This window comes from Salmo salar, chromosome 13 (assembly GCF_965601325.2).
Source record: "Salmo salar chromosome 13, fSalSal1, whole genome shotgun sequence".
In the NCBI taxonomy this organism is placed as follows: domain Eukaryota; kingdom Metazoa; phylum Chordata; class Actinopteri; order Salmoniformes; family Salmonidae; genus Salmo; species Salmo salar.
In genome coordinates, this window is record NC_138303.1 from 79,599,091 (window position 1) to 79,622,909 (window position 23,819).

General features: G+C 41.8%; 1 protein-coding gene across 3 annotated transcripts in view; it reads right to left on the reverse strand.

Annotated features, from left to right (window-relative positions):
- LOC106567978 (cytospin-B-like) overlaps positions 1–23,819 on the reverse strand; it is a 177,955-nt gene that overhangs the window by 27,117 nt on the left and 127,019 nt on the right. For all 3 annotated transcript variants that reach the window (XM_014137917.3, XM_014137916.3, XM_014137915.3), the window contains 3 exons: positions 23,561–23,705; positions 20,395–20,497; positions 22–138 (listed from right to left, as the gene is read on the reverse strand). In XM_014137917.3, coding sequence (XP_013993392.1) covers positions 22–138; positions 20,395–20,497; positions 23,561–23,705 — 365 coding nt within the window. The remainder of the gene's footprint in view (positions 1–21; positions 139–20,394; positions 20,498–23,560; positions 23,706–23,819) is intronic.

Here is a 23,819-nt window from a genome sequence, read left to right on the forward strand (position 1 = left end):
GTATGTGTGTGAAATGGGTACCTTGTCTTGACTGATGAGTTCCTGGTAAGGGATGTGTGCGGGCAGGTAGGTGTGGAGGAGAGCACAGAATGCCAGGCCATCACTCCAGCTGCTGCTGAAGTTTGTCACATCAATGTTCTACAAGAGATAGATGGAGAGAGAAAGAGAGAGAGAGAGAGCGATTGAGAAAGAGAGAATATATATATATATATATATATATATATATATATAGAGAGAGAGAGAGAGGAAGATGTCATTCTTCTTCTAGTACCAGCAGTGGATGTGTCAATAATAAAGTCTAACAACAATAACAAGCTTAAATGAAGCATTTATTTACATACAGTACATTATGCATAAAGGAGAGAATGGAAACAACCTGGTCAACCTTCATTGTACCCTATTATAAACTGGCAATTATCTTTAGGTTGCATTTAGTTCTTGCTCATTCAGCCGGAAAGGAGGGAAAGTAACAATCTACATCCTGAGAACATGGTTAAGACATGCGGAAGCACATAAAAACACCCACTCAAGCACATTAACATATGAAGCAACACACAAATGAAAACGAATGGTGTAGTTTCATCTCCATACTTAGTCCATAGTTGATCAATAAGCTAGCTCATGTGCGATTGGAGAGCTACTTGTATTGCTGTGTGTTAAGTTTGATAGAATTTATTGGATAATTAAAATCAGTAGGCCGCTCCAGCCAGAGACAATATTACATAGATAAAAGATGATTGAGTATAAAAACACAATCAAGCCCGGAGGCTTATTTCCATTGTGGTCCTCATTTTGCAGCAAGATGACAGGTGGGCAAGATCGACACTTCACATGCACTCAATGCAATTAAATACAACAACAACAATAGCAATTTACAACAATCCATTTACAACAATTTATAACAATATCTACAGCACAGAGATGCCCATTTACGAGGCACCTCATGAGGAAATACCCCTCATCAAACTGTCATGTTATTTGTCAAATGTTTTGTAAGAGGGTCTTGTCTTATTCCTATAAACTCTTCATCCATATTCCAGTGTGTTTTACAACTTAAACTGTAACGAATGCTTCCAACTCACACTCTCAAACACGTCGATCCCCTGAACGCAGCTCACTTTCCAGCCCACTTTCCAGCTCACTTTCCAGCTCACACTCTCAAACAAATAGATCCCCTGAACGCAGCTCACTCTCCAGATCCAAATCACCTGAATTCTGATCACCTGTTCACACACCTGTATGTCATTACACACAATATTTAGTTCAGTTCTTTGCACCCCATCATTGTGCATTGTGAGGTATTGTTTGTTTTGATACACTTTTCTATTCGGAGCTCTGGTTTTCCCCGTATTAGTCTTCCTGTGTACCGTAGTTTTGGCCATCCTCACTAACGACGCCTTTTTGCCTATTACCTGCCTGTACTTTTGCCTAGCAGATTTCCTGTCTTCAACCTTGTGTCTGATCTCTCGGACTACGTCATTAGCCTTCTCCCTGCCTGTACTGTTGCCTTTTTGGACCCCCTGTATATGACCTTTTGCCTGCCCCTGGACCCAGCTACCTGCCTCCTCCTGTGGTCCTTTACAAATAAACACCTGCTGCACCCTGCGCTTGAAACCAGCACTGTCTCCCATCGTGTTCATTACAGAAACATCCAGCGCAGCATGTCCAGGGGTTTGTGTGTGTGTCTCTCTCCACACACAGCACCTCATCCATCATGTCCAACATACAATAAGAAAAGACAGAGGTCTAAGGAAAGACAAGGGCTTTCTTCAGCTTTCATCCCTAATCACTAGGCATAGATGTCAATTCAATGTCTATTCTGTTTTGGTTCAACATCATTTCATTGAAATTAAGTGGAAACAACGTTGATTCAACCAGTGTGTGCCAAGTGGGTATCCACTCTCCCAGTCACACTGTAAAAAAAAGTTGATTCAACATACAATTGTAAGGCAACCAGCTGCAATAGGATTGTGACTTTGCTCAACATTTGACAAATAGCTGAACGAACATACAATTCAACTTGATGTTCACCTTTTTTGCACATTTCCCAGTGTAAAACCCAAAATCTTTATGATAATACATTACATATATCATAAGGCTTTTCTTTGAGGGACTAATTACACCCTAACGCAGTGGTCTAAAACTCCTGCAAGTCATATTATACTGGCTTGCAAAGTGATGTGTAATTCCTATTGGAATCCAGCCAAAGTGAGGATATCCAACAATTTGAACTTTTAATCAACTACAACTTGCATTCACAATGACTACCAATGTAGGGAAGATAGTTTATTGAGACTACCTAAATTATATAAACTGAAACAGACATCTCAGTAATGGGTGCAAAAAATCCAACTACTAACAGATTGGATTAGTTTAGAATTTGTATTTATTTATGTTTGTGTAGCATAAGATGAAACAACCAATTAATGTACATGCAAAAACACAGGTATTGAAAAAAACAATTCTGAAAATCAACCTGCAATAGAGCATGCTGGGAAATATAATGTTGGCGTGGTTTTGAGCAAACATACGCTTGTAATTTTACTCAACATCCTGTTCAAATTCAGCTCACTTTGAGCAGAGTTTGTTAATTCAATTTACAATTGTAAGGTAACGGCAGGGTAGCCTAGTGGTTAGTGTTGGACTAGTAACCAAAAGGTTATAAGATCAAATCCCTGAGCTGACAAGGTAAAAAAATATATGTTGTTCTGCCCCTGAACAAGGCAGTTAACCCCTGTGCGGCCTCTGTCCCGTATGCGGGATGGACATCCAGCGAAAAATCATATCGCCATTAGCATAACAAAATGTAATAAAAAAATAATTTAAAAAAATCAAATTATATCGTTTTATAGATACACCTCTCCTGAATCGAACCACGTTGTCCGATTTCAAAAAGGCTTTACAGCAAAAGCAAAACATTAGATTATGCTAGAGGAGTATATCGTAAAAGTAGCCACATAGCCATTTTCCGACCAACCACATGCATCACAAATAACCAAAAAACAGCTAAATGCAGCACTAACCTTTGACAATCTTCATCAGATGACACACCTAGGACATCATGTTACACAATACATGCATTCTTTTGTTCGATAAAGTTCATATTTATATATAAAAACAGCATTTTACATCGGTGCGTAACGTTGACTAACTATTTTCCCTCAAATGCATCCGATGAAACAGAGCTACAATTTACTAAATTACTATTCGAAAACATTTTTAAAATGTAATATTGTCATTCTAAGATTTATAGATGAATATCTCTTGAAAGCACCTGTAATGCCAGATTTAAAATTAACTTTACTGGGTAATCATACTTTGCGATGAAAGGGGATGCGATACTCATGAAAAATAGGCTAACGTTACAGGTCAGCGCCATCTTGGAACAATCGCATATCACATCTAGTCTTGTATACTATTGTCAATAATCCCTTACCTTTGGTTGTCTTCATCAGAAAGCACTTCCAGGAATCCCAGGTCCACAACAAATGTATTTTCGTTCGAAAAAAAGACTCCTTTATGTTCCAAGAGCTTGTTCTTGTTAGCGCGTCTGAAGGCTGCTCCAAAACTTCCGTCGGCCACGGGACAGCCATTTCGAGAAAATGCATTTTTTTCCCATTTAGGTTCGTTCAAACATGTCAAACGTTGTATAACATAAATCTTCAGGGCGTTTTTCAACAAGAGAGCCAATAAGATTCGAGGGGGACGATTGCATTGTGTTTCAAAACGTTTCGAAAGGGGAGGGTAACCAGGGGCGTCGGCGTCATAATGGTGATGGCCCTCTCCGTGTGACCACGTTCCACAGCGTCTCATTCATTCAGTTTTAACAGTAGGAGACTCAAACCACTTTGTAAAGACTGGGGACATCTAGTGGAAGCAATAGGAAGTGCTCAATGAACCATAGCTCACGGTGTGATTAATAGGCAACGTGATGAAGTTGAGTTCGCAATTCAGAATTCCACTTCCTGTTTCGATCTGTCTCGGGGTTTTGACTGCCATATGAGTTCTGTTATACTCACAGACACCATTCAAACAGTTTTAGAAACTTTAGGGTGTTTTCTATCCACAAGTATTAATTATATGCATATCCTAGCTTCTGAGTTTGAGTAGGAGGCCGTTTAAAATGGGCACGAATTTTTTAAAAAAATCGCTTTAGCGCCCCCTATCCTAGGGGAACGCCAAGAGGTTAACCCAGTGTTCCTAGGCCATCATTGAAAATAAGAATTTGTTTTTAACTGACTTGCCTAGTTAAATAAAGGTAAAATAAAAAACACAGACTGGAATATGTTCTGGGATTCTTCTGATGGCATTGAGGAGTACACCATATCATTCACTGGCTTCATCAATAAGTGCATTGATGATGTTGTCTCCACAGTGACTGCTAGTACATACCCCAAACAGAAGCTATGGATTACAAGCAACATCTGCACTGAGCTAAAGGGTAGAGCTGCTGCTTTCAAGGAGTGTGACTCTAACCCAGAAGCTTATAAGAAATTACACTATGCCCTCTGACGAACCATCAAACAGGCAAAGTGTCAATACAGGCCTAAGATCGAATCGTACGGATGTGGCAGGGCTTGCAAACTATTACAGACTACAAAGGGAAGCACAGCTGAGAGCTGCTCAGTGACACGACCAGACAAGCTAAATTACTTATATGCTCGCTTCGAGGCAAGTAACACTGAAACATGCACGAGAGCATCAGCTGTTCCGAACAACTGTGTGATCAAGCTCTCCACAGCTGATGTGAGTAAGACCTTTAAACAGGTCAACTTTCACAAGGCCGCAGGGCCAGACGGATTACCAGGACATGTACTCCGAGCATGCGCTGACCAACTGGCAAGTGTCTTTACTGACATGTTCAACCTCTCCCTGTCTGAGTCTGTAATACCAACAAGCAGACCCCATAGTTCCTGTGCCCAAGAACACTAAGGTAACCTGCCTAATTAACTACCGACCCGTGGCACTCATGTCAGTAGCCATGAAGTGCTTTGAAAGGATGGTCATGGCTAAAAATCAACACCATTGTCCTAGAAACCCTAGACGCACTCCAAATTGCATACCGCCCCAACAAATCCACAGATGATGCAATCTCTATTGCACTCCACACTGCACTTTCACACCTGGACAATAGGAACACCTATGTGAGAATGCTGTTCATTGACTACAACTCAGGATCCTGGACTTCCTGACGGGCCACACCCAGGTGGTAAGGGTAGGTAACAACACCTCCGCCTCGCGGATCCTCAACACGGGGGCCCCTCAGGGGTGTGTGCTCTGTCCCCTCCTGTTCTCCCGGTTCACTCATGACTACAGGGCCAGGTACGACTATAACACCATCATTAAGTTTGAAGATGACACAACAGTGTTAGGCCTGATCACCGACAACGACGAGACAGCCTATAGGGAGGAAGTCAGAGACCTGACCGTGTGGTGCAAGGACAATAACCTCTCCCTCAATGTGATCAAGACAAAGGAGATGATTGTGGATTACAGGAAAAGGAGGACCCGAGAACGCCCCCATTCTCATTGACGGTGTTGTAGAGGAGCAGGTTGAGATCTTCAAGTTCCTTGGGGTCCACATCACCAACAAACTAACATGGTCCAAGCACACCAAAACAGTCGTGAAGAGGGCACAACAAAACGTATTCCCCCTCAGGAGACTGAAAAGATTTGGCATGGGTCCTCAGATCCTCAAAAAAGTTCTACAGCTGCACCATTGAGAGCATCCTGACGGGTTGCATCACTACTTGGTATGGCAACTGCTCTGTCTCCGACCGCAAGGCACTACAGAGGGTAGTGCCTTGGCCAAGCTTCCTGCCATCCAGGACCTCTATACCAGTTGGTGTCAGAGGAAGGCCCTAAAAATTGTCAAAGACTCCAGCCAGCCTAGTCATAGACTGTTCTCTCTGCTACCGCACGGCAAGAGGTACTGGAGTGCCAAGTCTAGGTCCAAGAGGCTTCTAAACAGCTTCTACCCCCAAGCCATAAGACTCCTGAACATCTAATCAAATGGCTACCAAGTCTATTTGCATTGCCCCCCCCCCCCCCCTCCCCCCCTTTACGCTGCTGCTACCCTCTGTTATTATCTATGCATAGTCACTTTAATAACTCTACCTACATGTAAATATTACCTCAATTACCTGGACTAACTTGTGCCCCCGCACATTGACCGGTACCCCCTGTATATAGCCTCGCAATAGTTTTTTTTACTTCTGCTCTTTAATTATTTGTTACTTTTATTCCTATTTTTTCTTTTTTTTTTTTTTCTTAAAACTGCATTGTTGGTTAAGGGCTTGTAAGTAAGCATTTCATTGTAAGGTCCTGTTGTATTCGGCGCATGTGACAAATACAATTTGATTTTGGTTAACATTTGGGCATATACACTACCGGTCAAAAGTTTTAGGACACCTACTCATTCAAGCGTTTTTCTTTATTTTTACTATTTTCTACACTGTAGAATAATAGTGAAGACATCAAAACTATGAAATAACACACGTGTAAAACAAATCTAAATATATTTTATATTTGAGATTCTTCAAATAGCCAGCCTTTGTCTTGATGACAGCTTTGCACACTCTTAGCATTCTATCAATCAGTTCATGAGGTAGTCACCTGGAATGCATTTCAATTAACAGGTGTGCCTTATTAAAAGTTAATTTGTGGAATTTCTTTCCTTCTTAATGCGTCTGAGCCAATCAGTTGTGTTGTGACAATGTAGGGGGGTATACTGAAGATAGCCCTATTTGGTAAAACACCAAGTCCATATTATGGCAAGAACAGCTCAAATAAGCAAAGAGAAATGACAGTCCATCATTTCTTTTAGACATGAAGGTCAGTCAATAGGGAACATTTCAAGAACTTTGAAAGTGCAGTCGCAAAAACCATCAAGCATTATGATGAAACTGGCTCTCATGAGGACCGCCACTGGAATAGAAGACCCCGAGTTACATCTGCTGCAGAGGATAAGTTCATTAGTTACCAGCCTCAGAAATTGCAGCCCAAACACATGCTTCACAGAGTTCAAGTAACAGACACATCTCAATATCAACTGTTCATGGTCGAATTGCTGCTAAGAAAACACTACTAAAGGACATCAATAAGAAGAAGAGACTTGCTTGGACCAAGAAACACGATTCCAATTTTGAGATTTTTGGTTCCAACTGCTGTGTCTTTGTGAGACGCTGTGTGGGTGAACGGAATGTCTCTGCATGTGTATTTCCCACTGTAAAGCATGGAGAAGGTGTTATGGTGTGGAGGTGCTTTGCTCGTGACACTGTCAGTGATTTATTTAGAATTTAAGGCACACTTAACCAGCATGGCTACCACAGCATTCTGCAGCGATATGCCATCCCATCTGGTTTGGGCTTAGTGGGACTATCATTTACTTTTCAACAGGACAATGACTCAACACACCTTCAGAATGTGTAAGGGCTATTTCACCAAGAAAGAGAGTGATGGAGTGCTGCATCAGATGACTTGGGCTCCACAATCCCCCGAACTCAACCAAATTAAGAAGGTTTGGGATGAGTCGGACCACAGAGTGAAGGGAAAGCAGCCAACAAGTGCTCAGCATATGTGGGAACTCCTTCAAGACTGTTGGAAAAGCATTTCAGGTGAAGCTGGTTGAGAGAATGCCAAGAGTGCGCAAAGCTGTCATCAAGGCAAATGGTGGCTGTTTGAAGCATCTCAAATATAAAATATATGTTATATTATATTTATATATAGATTCCATATGTGTTATTTCATAGTTTTGATGTCTTCACTATTATTCTACAATGTAGAAATTAGTAAAAATAAAGAAAAACCCTTGAATGAGTAGGCGTTCTAAAACTTTTGACCGGTAGTGTAGCTGAACCAACATACAGTGTTGCCTTCGAACGGCAAACACGAATTTGTAATTCGACTCAACAAGTTTTTATACATTCAACTCCCTGTGAGTAAAGTTTGTTGAGTGAACAAACGTTCATAGACTAGCAGAATGGCTTGTCCTTCTGAAGTCCACCCAACTCACAGAATAATGCTGATTAAGCAATTGGTTAAGTTGACTTTTTTTTTACAGTGCAGATCCTTGTTGGATTGAGAGTCCTTTTTTGTGTCCCCTTCTTCCCTTCCATGTGCTGCCAGATCCAGATGGAATGTTGGGAACAGGACACCCAGCCAGAGAGCTGTCTCCCCTGGGTGCAATCCCTGTAGTTCCCCTGACCCTGTCACTTAGTTGTCCTGCTGTCTGTCCCCGATGGGCTTCCTGTTACAGGGCTTCTGGGAGGATAGGGGAGGCTCAAATGCTGCACTGCATTCCTAAGGTTACAGAACGGTCACTTTGGCTGCATACCAAATTGTACCCTATTCCGTCTGTATACTGCACTGCCAAAAGTCTGGATTTAAAAGTAGTGCTCTAAATAGGGAATAGGGTGCTGTTTGGGATGTAGACTTTATTATTCTGCAGTTCTCAATAACAGGTGCTGCTGTTGGGTCCAATTTACAAGGAAGGAACCTTACAATCTATTCCTTGAATAACTAGAGACTGATTCCATTCAGTACAAATGCACCAAACTAAAAGCATGTAGATTAGAACAAGACATCCCATCACTGTAATATCACTCATTGCCTGTCTATTATTGTCTCCCACCCAGGCAGACCTGCACAGTCATGTAGGCTGGCGTTCCTTCCATACATCCCTCTACTCTCCTCTCTCCTGTCCTGCCAGTCTGTGGACTGGAGCAGCAGAAGCTCTGAACCCATTCTACTGTATGGGGATGAGAGAGCCAGACACACTGATATACACATACACACACACACACAGGGTCTGTCTGACTCAGACAATGACTCATGGGTTGGGCAGGGAGGTAGAGGAACGATGAGGGGTCCATAGTCTGTTTGTGTTTGTCTTGTTCTGAGGAGCACAGAGTTATATCCTGGTCTGGTCTGGCCATGTTTGGGTGGGGGGTGGGGCAGGGGCAGAATAAAGGGGGATGGGGGATTGAGAGAGGGGGCACCATGAATGTTAAAACAACAGCAGACCCGATCATTACTCGGGGACCAGGCTCAGAAAAGCAAACACAGCATCAAGCGACAGGAAATGTCTCGCTCTACACAAAAGACTGAGCTGCCCAGTTACTAGAACCAAAAGGAGAGAGAAATCAAATGAAAGTATATTGGGGGAGAGAGAGAGAAGAGGGGGAGAGATAGAGACAGATAAGGGGCGTGAGGGAGATTGAGAAGGAGAGAAAGGGTGAGAGAGGAGAGGGGGAGAGAGAGGTGGAAGTGGGCAAGCTAGATATGGATAGAGTGGGGGAGAGATGAATCGAGAGAGCGAGTATACATTTGCTTTGCCGGTAAACCAGCTGTACCTCTTTCCTGCAGTCAAATGACCAAATCGTCCTCTAGTGGCCTCCTGGGTGGAATGTTATTCATATTTTTCATAATTTCACAATTAATAAACATTATTTTTAAAAACTCCCACCCTTAAATCCGGTGTTTCTATGTCAAACGGTTTTGTTATATTTCAGTCTTCTGTCATGTCATGTATATAAAGTGTAATATTGGAATGTAAACTCAAAATTGAATATATTTCAACTCTATATTTTACTCTATATTTTAAGCCCATAATCATGTGTGTGAGGTGTATTGCTGACCCCATTTAGTCAACTGGTCGATTGTTTGATCGATAGGCTGTTGGTCGACAGAGATTTCTTTAGTCGAGCAGTAGCAAAAAAACATTTGCATCTGTCTGAGTGGACTGATCCATTGTGGAGGCCGTGGGGATGGCACAGTCCATCAGTCTAAGACGTGCTACTGAAATTGAATATGTAAGATCAATGATGCAACACAAATAAAAATTATATTATTTAATAACAAATGCGCTTTCTCCCACGTTGGGAGAAAGCGCATTTGGTTCTGAATCGCATCAGTGTGCTGTTGAATTGGCGCCTTTTCCTAGACCATGTTGCTATGTGCATAATAGAAAAGTTAACCAGCATATTGGTGTTGAGAACAATGCGGTGGAGGCAGCAGTGGAGTTAGGAGAAGATAAAACAGCCCTTGCCTTAATGGTCTAAGAAAAGTGAGGAGAGAGGAAACCCCAACTTAATTATGTCTATAATCAATAGCCTAACTGTTAAAGGTGCCTGGCTTTATAAATCATCCATATATATCTCCAGAAAAGACAGATCCTGCTTCTGTTGCCTGTTTGAGTATTTGTTTAATAGTCTTCTGATTCCGTGAGCACCAAGCCACACGCAACCACATGTCGGGTAAACCATTTTTAAACTGTTTTTAATCTTTGCTATGCTGTAGTAAAGACTTTAAACTTTCTTTCCATTAGACCAGCCTCTCTGGTATTAATTATAATTTATTTAGTGTTGTTTAAACTGTTCCAAACTGTCTGGAAATGTGTATTTCTAACAATAATAATAACCCTCCTCTCCCTTGATCCCCTTCTTATTGTTATTATTACTATTATCATGATCATCATTATAATAATAAGTAATGTCATTATCATTAGTAGGCTAAGTATAGCAGCCTTGTATAACCACCATCGAGCTGTAGGCCGAAGAGAGCATCCTGTTTAGTCTTAATACTGTAACTTACTTAGGCCTATATTTCAGTTCTTATATAGGCTACTGTACCAATCATTCATTTATTCATTCATGTCATCACACAACATACGAGTCATTCATGATTTTAAATGCAATCAAGCAGTTTAGTTTTTAATGAAAATAACAAAGCGACCATTGAATAATTAGCGTAAACAATAAATAGGCCTAAACTGTTCCATTTCCCGAAATTGCATTCACAAATGAATGTGACTGTTTTTAGTCTTTGCTGAAATAAAGGCATTAAAAAAAAAACGTAAAAAAAACATTACAACAGACTCTCTGGTACACTGTGTTGTTTACATTGTTCCAAATGCTCATAAAAATGATATTGTAATCTACAGTAACAGCACCTGTTTGGCACACATAATATGCATGCAGCGCTAGCTCCTTACCTTCTTTTTCTTAATCCCCAGTATTTTCCACAACTAGTCAAATTTATTCCACACATCTGACTTCCCCTTTACCTCCTGAGCAACCAGTAAACATTCCCCCATTTTTAGTTTATTTGTCACGTCCTCTGCATTCATTTTGCTGAGTTTGTTATAACCAATTTATTGATGTGATTATGAATATGATAATTTTTTTAATTACTTAATCTTTCTTTAACTAGGCAAGTCAATTAAGAACAAATTCTTATTTACAATGACGGCCGGGCCAATTGTGCGCCGTCCTATTGGACTCCAAATCATGTGATTCAGCCTGGATTCGAACCAGGGACTGTAGTACTGTAGCCTCTTGTACTGAGATGCAGTGCCGTAGACCGCTGTGCCACTCGGGAGCTATTGGTCAGGCCCTATTGGTCACGTGCATGCGATGCATACATGTGTCACGTAAAGAGAGCAAGGGTTGAGGGAATATGGAATGTTTTCCCTAAATAAATTGGGGATTTTGGTAGCATAACTTTTCAGTCAGACTCCCTCTAGTCATTTGTGAGTCTTAATTATTTCATCAAACAGTTCGGTTAAAGCATCAGACAAGCTCAGTGCATATAATTGATTTGATTAAAACACATAGGATGTGTCTATATATGGAAAAATACATGTTTTACAATTTTGACCAATCGATTGGTCGAAAGAAGATTTGTTTAAGACAAATGTTTAAGACTACCAATAAACACTCTGTGTGACCCTGATTTAGCCCACTGCAGTAAGAGATTATGTAGATAACATACAGTATGATTGCATTAGGAAGCCCAGCCTGTCAGCCAGTCAGTAAGCCAGCCAGCAAGTCTGCCAGCCAGTCAGCCATACAATATCACCATCAGCTACGACAACAAAGAAGTTCCAATACTATAAATAAAGCTCTCTACATACTGCAGCACAAACCAACAGTCATCTCTCACTTTTTTATTTTGTTTCTCACATCTACCACACTGGCCCAACACATTGTCATTGCAGTTACAATAAAACCTTACAGTCAATATGCATTCGCGAGCCAATGACAACTAGCTTAGTGTAAAGACTGGTCTTTGCATTAAGTTAGAGCTAATGCTATTTAGCTTGGCTTGCGAAACTACCTGTAACTTGCTTCATACTGGACGCAAGACATAACAATGGCATCCAGGAATTCATCTGGCTCTGGGGAAGTAGATAAACAGCCTGGCTGACGCAACTCATGTGACTCAAAGCGAAAGAGAGCTGTGACACACTGGTCTGGACAGGAAGCCGTTGTAAATGCAGAATTTGTTCCAAGTTGTGCTTATTTCTGGCTGAGCTTAGATTGGTTCTCTCAAACGGTTGTATTTTATTTCCTGGGTGGTTGAGACGTCACGTTGTATTTGAAAATACAACAGTTGTATTGGAAGGGGGGTTTGAGGGAGAAAGACACCAGAACCAATCAGTAAAAAAGCACATTCCCTTTGTTATTGACACATCATGCCGACAACATCAAAATAGCCTTTACAAACGATCAAGTCAGGAGGACTTCAAGTTAGGTTTTAGCCAGGTTAGTAGATAAAAGGCTTCATTTGCAAAATCCCGAACTATCCCTTTAAGCCCTGAGCCCCTCTCCCGGGTGAACAAAGAAAAGGGAAGCTGCCGTAATAGGCCATGCAATTAATCATGACAGCCTGACCAATGAAAGCCTGAAAGAAAAGCACGCACACACACACACACACACACACACACACACCACACACACACACACACACACACACACACACACACACACACACACACACACACACACACACACACACACACACACAGGAGCGGCAGGTTAAGTCAAATATATATTTCTAGCGCTGACTTTTCTGAAAGCTACTTTATTGAGAAAAAATTTACTTACTATGACTGTGATATGTGGTTGTCCCACCTAGTGTATGCACTAACTGTAAGTTGCTCTGGATAAGAGCGTCTGCTAAATTACTAAAATGTAAATGTAATATGAGTGTGAGGCAGCTAAGCAGCCCGTCCATATATAATAATGGACTGTGTTCTCTATCTCTATCTCTATCTCTCTCTCTCTCTCTCTCTCTCTCTCTCTCTCTCTCAGGTGTTAGGAAGAGTGGCAGAAGTCAAATAGGATATAGGGATACCAAGGCCTTTGTGTCAGCTTGAATTGTGTTGAGTAAGTATTTATCTCCCATATACATGGTACTGAGGCAGGGAGAGTCATGATGCATTTTAACCAATGTATCTGCTGCCTCCCCCTAAGGCCCACCCCAGCAGTATCATGACACAGTTCGAATGTCCCAATTCTTCTCTCTAGATATACCCCCACCCCCCTATTCATTAGCTCTTTCCTTCTTCCTCACACCGCTGGGGGTCCTAGCTCGCCCCCTCTCTACCGCCAGGGGAGGTTGTGTTTGTTTCTCAGAGAGGGCCGGATGACAGAGGAAGGCCAATCTCCTCAGTTAGTCCCAGCTGAGGCTACGTTCTGTTGAGCCCAGACTGAGACTCCCTGCTAAGCCTGTCTGTTCGCCTTCTCCTCATTGTTCCCATCCTGAACAATGATCAAGGCTTATGTTTTGGTTAATTGAATAAGTCGCCGTCCGGGCTGCTGACCCAAATAACAACATCAAAGACCACCATGATAAAAATACAGTGGGAAACCAGCGCAGGTGGAATCAGAACAAAACCTTTTGTTTTTAAAGACTCTGTATTGATTGTGATTGAAGTGATTAACTGTCTGTGACGGGCAGTGGATTTAAGTACAACTGAGATACTGTAATCATCATTCAAACAGATCATTTGTCATGATGATAATGTCTTCTGCATGGCCTTTGGTCGAGGCATGTACAGTGAGGGAAAAAAGTATTTGATCCCCTGCTGATTTTGTACGCTTGCCCACTGACAAAGAAATGATCAGTCTTTAATTTTAATGGTAGGAGTACTTGAACAGTGAGAGACAGAATAACAACAAAAAAATCCAGAAAAACGCATGTCAAAAATGTCATAAATTGATTTGCATTTTAATGAGGGAAATAAGTATTTGACCCCCTCTCAATCAGAAAGATTTATGGCTCCCAGGTGTCTTTTATACAGGTAACGAGCTGAGATTAGGAGCACACTCTTAAAGGGAGTGCTCCTAAACTCAGTTTGTTACCTGTATAAAAGATACCTGTCCACAGAAGCAATCAATCAATCAGATTCCAAACTCTCCACCATGGCCAAGACCAAAGAGCTCTCCAAGGATGTCAGGGACAAGATTGTAGACCTACACAAGGCTGGAATGGGCTACAAGACCATCGCCAAGCAGCTTGGTGAGAAGGTGACAACAGTTGGTGCGATTATTCGCAAATGGAAGAAACACCAAAGAACTGTCAATCTCCCTCGGCCTGGGGCTCCATGCAAGATCTCACCTCGTGGAGTTGCAATAATCATGAGAACGGTGAGGAATACGCCCAGAACTACACGGGAGGATCTTGCCAATGATCTCAAGGCAGCTGAGAACATAGTCAGCAAGAAAACAATTGGTAACACACTACGCCGTGAAGAACTGCAATCCTGCAGCACCCGCAAGGTCCCCCTGCTCAAGAAAGCACATATACATGCCCGTCTGAAATTTGCCAATGAACATCTGAATGATTCAGAGGACAACTGGGTGAAAGTGTTGTGTTCAGATGAGACCAAAATGGAGCTCTTTGGCATCAACTCAACTCGCCGTGTTTGGAGGAGGAGGAATGCTGCCTATGACCCCAAGAACACCATCCCCACCGTCAAACATGGAGGTGGAAACATTATGCTTTGGTGGTGTTTTCTGCTAAGGGGACAGGACAACTTCACCGCATCAAAGGGACGATGGACGGGGCCATGTACCGTCAAATCTTGGGTGAGAACCTCCTTCCCTCAGCCAGGGCATTGAAAATGGGTCGTGGATGAGTATTCCAGCATGACAATGACCCAAAACACACGGCCAAGGCAACAAAGGAGTGGCTCAAGAAGAAGCACATTAAGGTCCTGGAGTGGCCTAGCCAGTTTCCAGACCTTAATCCCATAGAAAATCTGTGGAGGGAGCTGAAGGTTCAAGTTGCCAAACGTCAGCCTCGAAACCTTAATGACTTGGAGAAGATCTGCAAAGAGCAGTTGGACAAAATCCCTCCTGAGATGTGTGCAAACCTGGTGGCCAACTACAAGAATCATCTGACCTCTGTGATTGCCAACAAGGGTTTTGCCACCAAGTACTAAGTAATGTTTTGCAGAGGGGTCAAATACTTATTTCCCTCATTAAAATGCAAATAATTGTATAACATTTTTGACATGCGTTTTCTGGATTTTTTTGTTGTTATTCTGTCTCTCACTGTTCAAATAAACCTACCATTAAAATTATAGACTGATCATTTCTTTGTCAGTGGGAAAATGTACAAAATCAGCAGGGGATCAAATACTTTTTTCCCTCACTGTACATATGGTCAGCTCTGTTTGAAGTGTGTGTGTGTGTGTGTGGAGGTGCCTGTGTTTGTGTGTGAAATCTACAAACAGTGAATGTTGATTTCCTGTGAGAGCTCTCTCTCTCTCCTGTCATCCACTCTGAGAGCGGCTAGCTAGCTCCCACAGGTCCCAGTCAATCAGAACATCATTAAGGTCTTCCCTGTAGCTCAGTTGGTAGAGCATGGTGTTTGCAATGCCAGGGTTGTGGGTTTGATTCCCATGGGGGGCCAGCACAGGAAAAAAATAAAAAATGTATGAAATGTATGCATTCACTACTGTAAGTTGCTCTGGATAAGAGTGTCTGCTAAAATGTAAAAATGTCTTTGCTGATTGATTGTCTCTTTTGAGAAGCTGACATTTGAGGTGTTGTGAGAGCAGTCCCACCAAGCACGCGCCTCCCCTCCAGATGTTGACACACACCACTGGAGAACATCCTTCAGGTCCCTGTGTGTGTGTGTGTGTGTGTGTGTGTGTGTGTGTGTGTGTGTGTGTGTGTGTGTGTGTGTGTGTGTGTGTGTGTATCTACTAATCTTGGTCACATTACCGTGGTGTTGTGTTTACCCCTTCTTCCCTTCTACCCGGAGGGTATTGATCTCTTCCTCACCATGGCAACAGCACGGCCACCTCCAGCACTCACGTCACTGTGTGTGTTGTTTACCACGTTTAATGGTATCTCGTTGACCTTGTTAGTCGTTAGAGTATGGCCAGTGGCACGAGCCGTATTGGCAGGTTGACACACACACACGCAGACACACACACCGCCTGAGTGGGCACATACATAGAGGCCCATGGCCATCATCACTGCTCCATATAAAGGGAGAGGGCTCAGGTGGGATGTACGAGTATGTCCACACGTACACAGTGGCTTCACACTGTATCTTGTTTTCAACATCAAAAACTGCAAAAACCTGCCATCCTCTTTTAGTTTGATGTGACAGGAGGATGGTGTTCAAAATCAAACACATAATAGCCAAGTTAGCCCTTCATCGTGCTCAATAATGACCCTAGATTTATTATGCTAGTATTAACGTGATATAATAGCTACTAAATCAAATGAAAATCCTAGCATATAAAAAAAACAAGATGTTTTATTGTCACATACACTGGATAGGTGTTTAAAGGGTCAGCCATAGTAGTACGGCACCGCTGGAGCAAATTCGGGTTAAGTGCCTTGCTCATGGGTACATCGACAGATTTTTCACCTTGTCGGCTAGGGTATTTGAACCAGCGACCTTTCATTAACTGGCCCAACGCTCTAACAGCTAGGCTAACAGCCGTCTAAATCCATCCCAGTAATTATTATTGACCACAGGAAAAGTATTGTAATTAGGCTTTGCATCCCCAATAGGAATATAGCTTCAAAATATGCATCCCAAATGGCACTCTATTCCCTATATAGTGTACTATGGCTCTGGTCCAAAGTAGTGCACTATAAGGAAAAGGGTGCCATTTGGGACACAATGTGTCTTTAGTGGTTTTCATTTTAAACGGGATATAGCCCCCTCTTGATTACAGTAGTGCCTGTTTTTCCATCTTAATTTAACTTAGAGTCTTGTTTGACCACAGGCCTTGTAACAATATGTCTGTGGTATAATAACAACTGACCTCCAGCCAGGGGGAGGGGCTGTCTGAGAGAGAGGCCATTCTGGCTCCACACAGACAGATGAGAAAATATCCGAGGCCAGTTTCCTGACACCTACTTCAGCTGAGCCATGCAACAGAGAGAACACACACAGACACGCACACCAGACACACGTACACACACCGCACACAGAAGAGTCAATATTCCTACAGGGCTGGTAAAATACTTCAAAGTGACAGTTAATTATGTCCCCATTACATGACCTCTTCAACCCGACAACATGATTTGGAGCTTTAAGAGTCCTGTTAGTAGGGAAATATCACCTCACGACCCACCTTACTAAATGGAGCAAAATAGGTATCCCACAGAACAATACACTAAAATCTGTTGAAACTGAAAGGTATAACCCCCACTAACCTTTATCAAACCAGAATGATGGTTAGGTAGAAAAGGGAAAGGGATCTCAACTGCCCAAACTCCCGTTCTGTGTAACGCTATCAACACTATGGCCTCAGCCTGGCTAGCCAACAGCCTTAAGAAGAGATGTTTGACGGTGACAGGCTGTCTGTCTCCACACATTAGCAGGTCATTAGTGGGCCTCTGTCGGGAACAGGGCATGACGGTGAACATAGTTGGTTGTCTGCTCTGACCTTTGCTGGCCTGATATTAAGCTCAATTTATGGCCCATATTGTGCTCTGGCAGTAACCTTTTCCTTTCCCAGGCAGCCGTGTGGTCAGAGAAGGCCTGTGGCCATATCTGTTCCTATTACTGGGATGTGCCATGAGATGGAATGTAATTTTAGAACTCAAAACTGATGCCCATGGCATCAAATACAGATTAATTAATTAATTCAATAATTAATAAATTATTTAGACATGGACGGCTGTTGTCCTGACACAAAAACACATGGATGTTTCTGCACTATTATGCAACACTCACAATCTGAGGAGGAATTCAAACACATGGATGCTCACATGGAAATTACGCATCATCATATACTGTAACAGTCACCTCAGAGCCTATTCATTCCATGTACTGAAATACATTTTCATCCAGCTATTAGCCAAAGCCTCTTATTGCATTCCAGAAACCAGAGAATGATTATTCTCCTCAGCAGAACCACTGAGTGTAAAAGTAGACCATAGAATACCAGTAGGTGCCAATGACTGAAACGAGAGGTAGCCGAGCGGTTAAGACCGTTGGGCCAGTAACCGAAAGGTTCGAATCCCTGAGTCGACTAGGTGAAAAGCTGTCGATGTGCCATTGAGCAAGTCATGTAAACCTAATTGCTCTGGATAAGAGCGTTGACCAAAATGAATACCCCACAGCTATATACCATTCAGTTTGTGTATGAAAGAAACAATCAGATAAGCAGTCTCCATCAAGATGGAGACCATGTCCATCTCCCAGTTAAAGGAGTGCATAGCTGCAAATACAGCCATTCTTCAGTAGAGTCCATTCAGTTGGTGTGCTAGAGAAATAAACGTATCTACTGTAACTATCAAGGTTGGCTGTTTTCATCGCAGTGGATTTGCAGTGTCTTAGGAACATCAGCAGTGAGTCAGAATTATGAACGAGGTACCATGGCAACAGAGGACAGGGTGGAGGGATGACTCATTTCACCACCCAACATGCCTAAAAACAGGAACTCTATTGATCTAACAACTCATTCAATGATTTAAAGCTTGTCTATTTTTAGTCACCTTTAACCTTGTCTTAATTAGGGATAGGCCCCTTTTTCTCCTCCTCCTGTCTGAATGACGTGCCCAAAGTAAACTGCCTGTAGCTCAGGCCCTGAAGCCAGGATATGTATATAATTGGTACCATTGGAAAGAAAACACTTTGAAATTTGTAGAAATGTTCAAATAATGTAGGAGAATATAACACAATAGATATGGTAGGAGAAAACCAACCAGAATTTCTTTTTTTTGAGAGACCGTCCTCTTAGAAATGCAAGAGAAAGGTCATATTGAAAATTAGCTCCCTGGATGCAATTCCTATGGCTTCCACAGGGTGTCAGCAGTCTATGTTCAAGGTTTCAGGCATGTGACTTCAAAAACGAATAAGAAATATTAGTTTTAGAAGGACACAGTCTTGGAAATTCCTGTTTGTGCGCGCCATGAAGACATTACATTTCAGTCGCAGCCTTGGTGTTACTGTAAGCTAGCTAGCACACCCCATACTGCGATGGAATTTACCTAAGAAGGAGAACAGTGCAGAGACCAGGCAGACCCCGACCCTCCTTTCTTAGCCTTTGTTTACCAGTGTTAGTGGCATTAGCTGGCCCTCACACATGATGTACAATCAGTAATCCCAGTAATCCCACTGTGTTTAATGGACTCCTTAAACAGGCTATTAGTTGAGGGCTAAACCAGGTGAACGTGGGCCTAGAAAGGGAACACGCACACATAATAACATGCATGCAGACACAAATGCACTCACTCATGCACGCTCACTTATGTGTTTGCTCAGACACCCCCCCCCCCCACACACACACATCCACACGTTCCACTGTATTCTTTGTACTGGATCCCTTTGCATTGAGGATGATTTGCGGACATTAATGATATCATTTTATGTCCACACAGTGAGGACAGGTGAGGTGAGGGTTTGTCTGTGTGTAAACACAGCAGACTATTATGTAAAAACAGCCTAAAACCGCAATATGCTCTATAAGCCAACATGTTCCAATGAGAAGCACAGTTTATAGTATAAAGCCTTGGGTAACACTTTATAAATAAGTGCACATGTAAATAAGTCACTAATTTGTTGTTTATAAGTGTGTATATTACTAGCTATAAGGCCTTTATTTGGTCTTGTTAGCTATATATAAGGTTTTTATTTGGTCTTATTAGTTATATATTAGGCCTTTATTACTTGTGTTTTTATTCTAACATTATAAGTCATGTGTTATTGGCCAATCTTTAATAACCTCATTGTTAGTCATAATAAAGACATATTTAATAAATGTAATAATTTATTTGTATTTAATAAAGAGCAAGTAAAACAAGAAAGAGATTCTTCGTAATCTGTCTCAATGTGCGACTAATAAGGACATAGTATCTTAAGATGGGTTTTCCTATACTAAAGTGTTCCCACCAAATCTTGGATTTTTAGGAACATTCACTGCACAGTATGGCCTGCATGACATATGCCTGATATCTAGCGAGAGAGAGAGATAGCAAAAGAGAAAAAGAGGGAGAAAGGAGAGAGAGAGAGGCAGAGAGAGAGGAGAGAGAGTGAGAGGGTCAGAGAGACGGGGAGAGAGAAAGCGAGAGAAAGAAAGAGGAATTTGATAGGGTTATGTATTGAGACAGGTCTCTGACCCAGGGCCCTTACCGGATAGCCTTCTGTTTTCTTCTGGCACCACTTCAGTAGAGCGTTCCTCTTAGATCCCCCATACTCCCGCGCCAGCGCAGCCAAGGGGTCCTTTCTTTCCACACTGACACCGCAGAAAGACACCGCAGCCATGGACAGAGAGGGAAACAAAAATTATGGCATCTGACCTGTATGTTGGGACATGTATGTCTCCATCAACCTCACATACAGTAATGACGCATGCATGCCCTCACGCAGGCCACACACACACACACACACACACACACACACACACACACACACACACACACACACACACACACACACACACACACACACACACACACACACACACACACACACACACACACACACACACACACACACACACACACACACACACGTCCTGTCGCTGATGTGATCTCCTGGGCTGTCATAATGAAAGCTAGTAGTCTTTTTGGCCATGGGAACATAAAGAGTCCTTGGTTGCACTGAGCTACATGATCCCGTTTAAACACTAAAAGATGTTGTTTATTTCATCATCTTACGACATACTAGAGCTTGGGGAATCGGAAATTGTCATAACAAATGTTGCTTTTTAAAAGCCAGTGTATGAATTCACTGGTGACATACAGTTGCGAAAACAATACTAAATATAAACACATTTGAGGAGCAACAAATGTTCACATACTGTTGTTTGTGTCTGTGACAATGTAGAGATCTAGACAATCTAGTGTTTGTGTGTTGCGTGTGTGTTGATAGTTTAATAGTAGGACATTGGGTCACCCTCGATATCACATGAATTATGCATGTTTGTCATTAGCTCTAGATAAACAATGAAAAACTATGTGACCGTAAACATATGCGATGCATCTCCTGCATTGAAGTGATTTTTTTTGAGAGATTTTGATTTGATTTGAATTTAGTCCTCATTTGGACTAATCTTCCAAGATTCCATAAACATTCAAATACAATTTATAATACAATCCCATTTTCACATATAACACACTGTTATAAACAACAAACATAATACACTGACATATTGACCAGATACATACTCTAACAGTCTGAACAGATAGATTGGTTCCTATCTACCATAGTCCTGCACAACCTTCCAATTTATTATATTTAAATGGTTCTAAAGTATTGTTTGATGGCTGGGTTGAGAAAACAGAAAGAGGTCTGAAGGGAGACTTATTATGCTTAATAAAGCTTGAGTTCGGTAGTCACAACAAATGTAATCTGTTGTTTATTTAACATTTCTCTCTGACTCATCTCTTCCAAGTTTACTTCTACTGTGTCTAGCACACCAGAACAGAAGACTCTTGGGACTCCCAGTATCAAACCATAGGGTTCAGTCAATTTGTACGTCCCAAATGGCACCATATTCCCTATATAGTGCACTATTTTTTTTTACCAAAGCCCTATGGGCTCTGGTTAAAAGTAGTGCACAATATAGGGAATAGGGTGCCATTTAGGACGTAACAATCAGTACAAACTGGGGTAATTCGGTGATAGATACAGTATGATCAACACTCTGCCAGTTTGTCACTGTTCTAATAGTGAATCGAAGGTGTGAAAAACTGCATCACTGAGTATAACTAACACCAAGTGCATGACTGTTAAGATCTCTCAGTATGAATATGTATGAAAATTTGTGGATGTGTATCTGCATGTGTCATCTACTCAGTGTTTCCTATGGAAAAATGTGTAGCAGTGGTGGGGGGGAGGTTTGGGGGGGGCTTTTCAAAAGGATATTCTACTCCAAAATGAATTAAAATAAAATTACGCTGATAACACCTCAAATGTACTTTCCACCTCCAGAAATGAGCCCAATAACATTATTTGGGGCTCCCGAGTGGCGCAACGATCTAAGGCACTGCATCTCAGTGCTAGAAGCGTCACTACAGACCCTGGTTCGATTCCAGGCTGTATCACAACCGGCTGTGATTGGGACTACCCTAGGGCCACGCACAATTGGCCCAGTGTCATCCGGTTAGGGTTTGGCCATTATTGTAAATAAGAATTTGTTCTTAACTGACTTGCCTAGTTAAATAAAAATATATATAATTTTTTTACATTGGACCATGCATATAGCCAATCAAATGTGATATTTTAACTAGTTAGGCTCCTATTGATTCATTTTATGTACCAAAAAACTTGCAGAAACTGAACATAATGTGATTTCCTGCAAGACACCCCCCCGACTGTACCTCTCACAGAAACCACTTTATGTCACCAGACTAGGTAAATAGATAAGCTATTCTACTATGGGGCGTCCGATTTTTCTATTCATTACTCGTTTTGTTTGCAGAGGATAAGTAAATGTGGACTGTTATAGCATCTTCGAAGTGCGCCGCGGCAGAAATATTTTTTCATGTTCCTTATTTTTGGGGCGTGGAGGCACCAATTTTCCCGTGGCGCGGCGCCACAGCAAAATGACTGCAACGGAAACACCGCATCTAGTGCAGGTGTTCCCAACATTTTATTCCCCAGGGCCCCCTTTTTCACATTTGTATGTCACACTTGATTTTGTTTAATTTAAGGGACCTAGGAAAATGTGTTGTTTTGAAGCTCATTTCCTGCCATTCTACGTAGTTTAACAAGACTCATGACATATTTTAGATAGGCTGTTTAATGATAATAATAATAATTATTATGGATAAGGAATACAAAGTCAAGACCGGATTTCCCCAAATGTTATTCCACTACCAAATATGTTTTAATATTAGAATGTATATGAACACTCAATCTTTTACAGAAAGTGAATAGATCAATTGATAGCGACAGTCACACATTGTATAACATTACTTCCCAAGCAAAGGAAAAAATGTAATATTCCTTGACTTGGTCATAGCTCAGCTTCTGAATGTCATAGAGACAAACCAAAGATCTCCACATGTGCAATCACGTCTACCTCAGGCAGTTTACCTCTTGTTTCTAGCCTAAAGCATCACAGGGTTATGTGTCGTTATTGATCGGTTTATACAAAGGCGATAAAAATAAAATAAAAAATACAAATAATAATAGTTTGTTTACCCCCCAGGAAACGTTGGGAACCCCTGATCTACTGTATGTGTATGAACCGGTGATGATGTGTGATGTTACAAGTGATACGTGTGTATGTTTCTGTGATCGCTGTAGTCGTGTGGTCTCTTTCTCTAAATCTGCAGTGAGGAGGGCCCACCTGAGCTTGCTGTTGTTCTTGTTGTAGCTCATGGAGTGGCTGCGGCTGCTGAAGGTTGCTGGGGATTTGATGACTGACTCCAGGGAAGGACTCTTCCTCATAAGGCTGCTGGGCTTCAGCTCATCCCCAGAGCCCCCATACTTATCTGGTAAACAGAGGAATCAGGAACCAGGGATGGGGGAGGTAGAGGGGGAAGGAGGATGTGCAAAGGATGTGACTGTTGTGACTGTTTGTAGTTAGTCAAATGTGCTGATGAAGG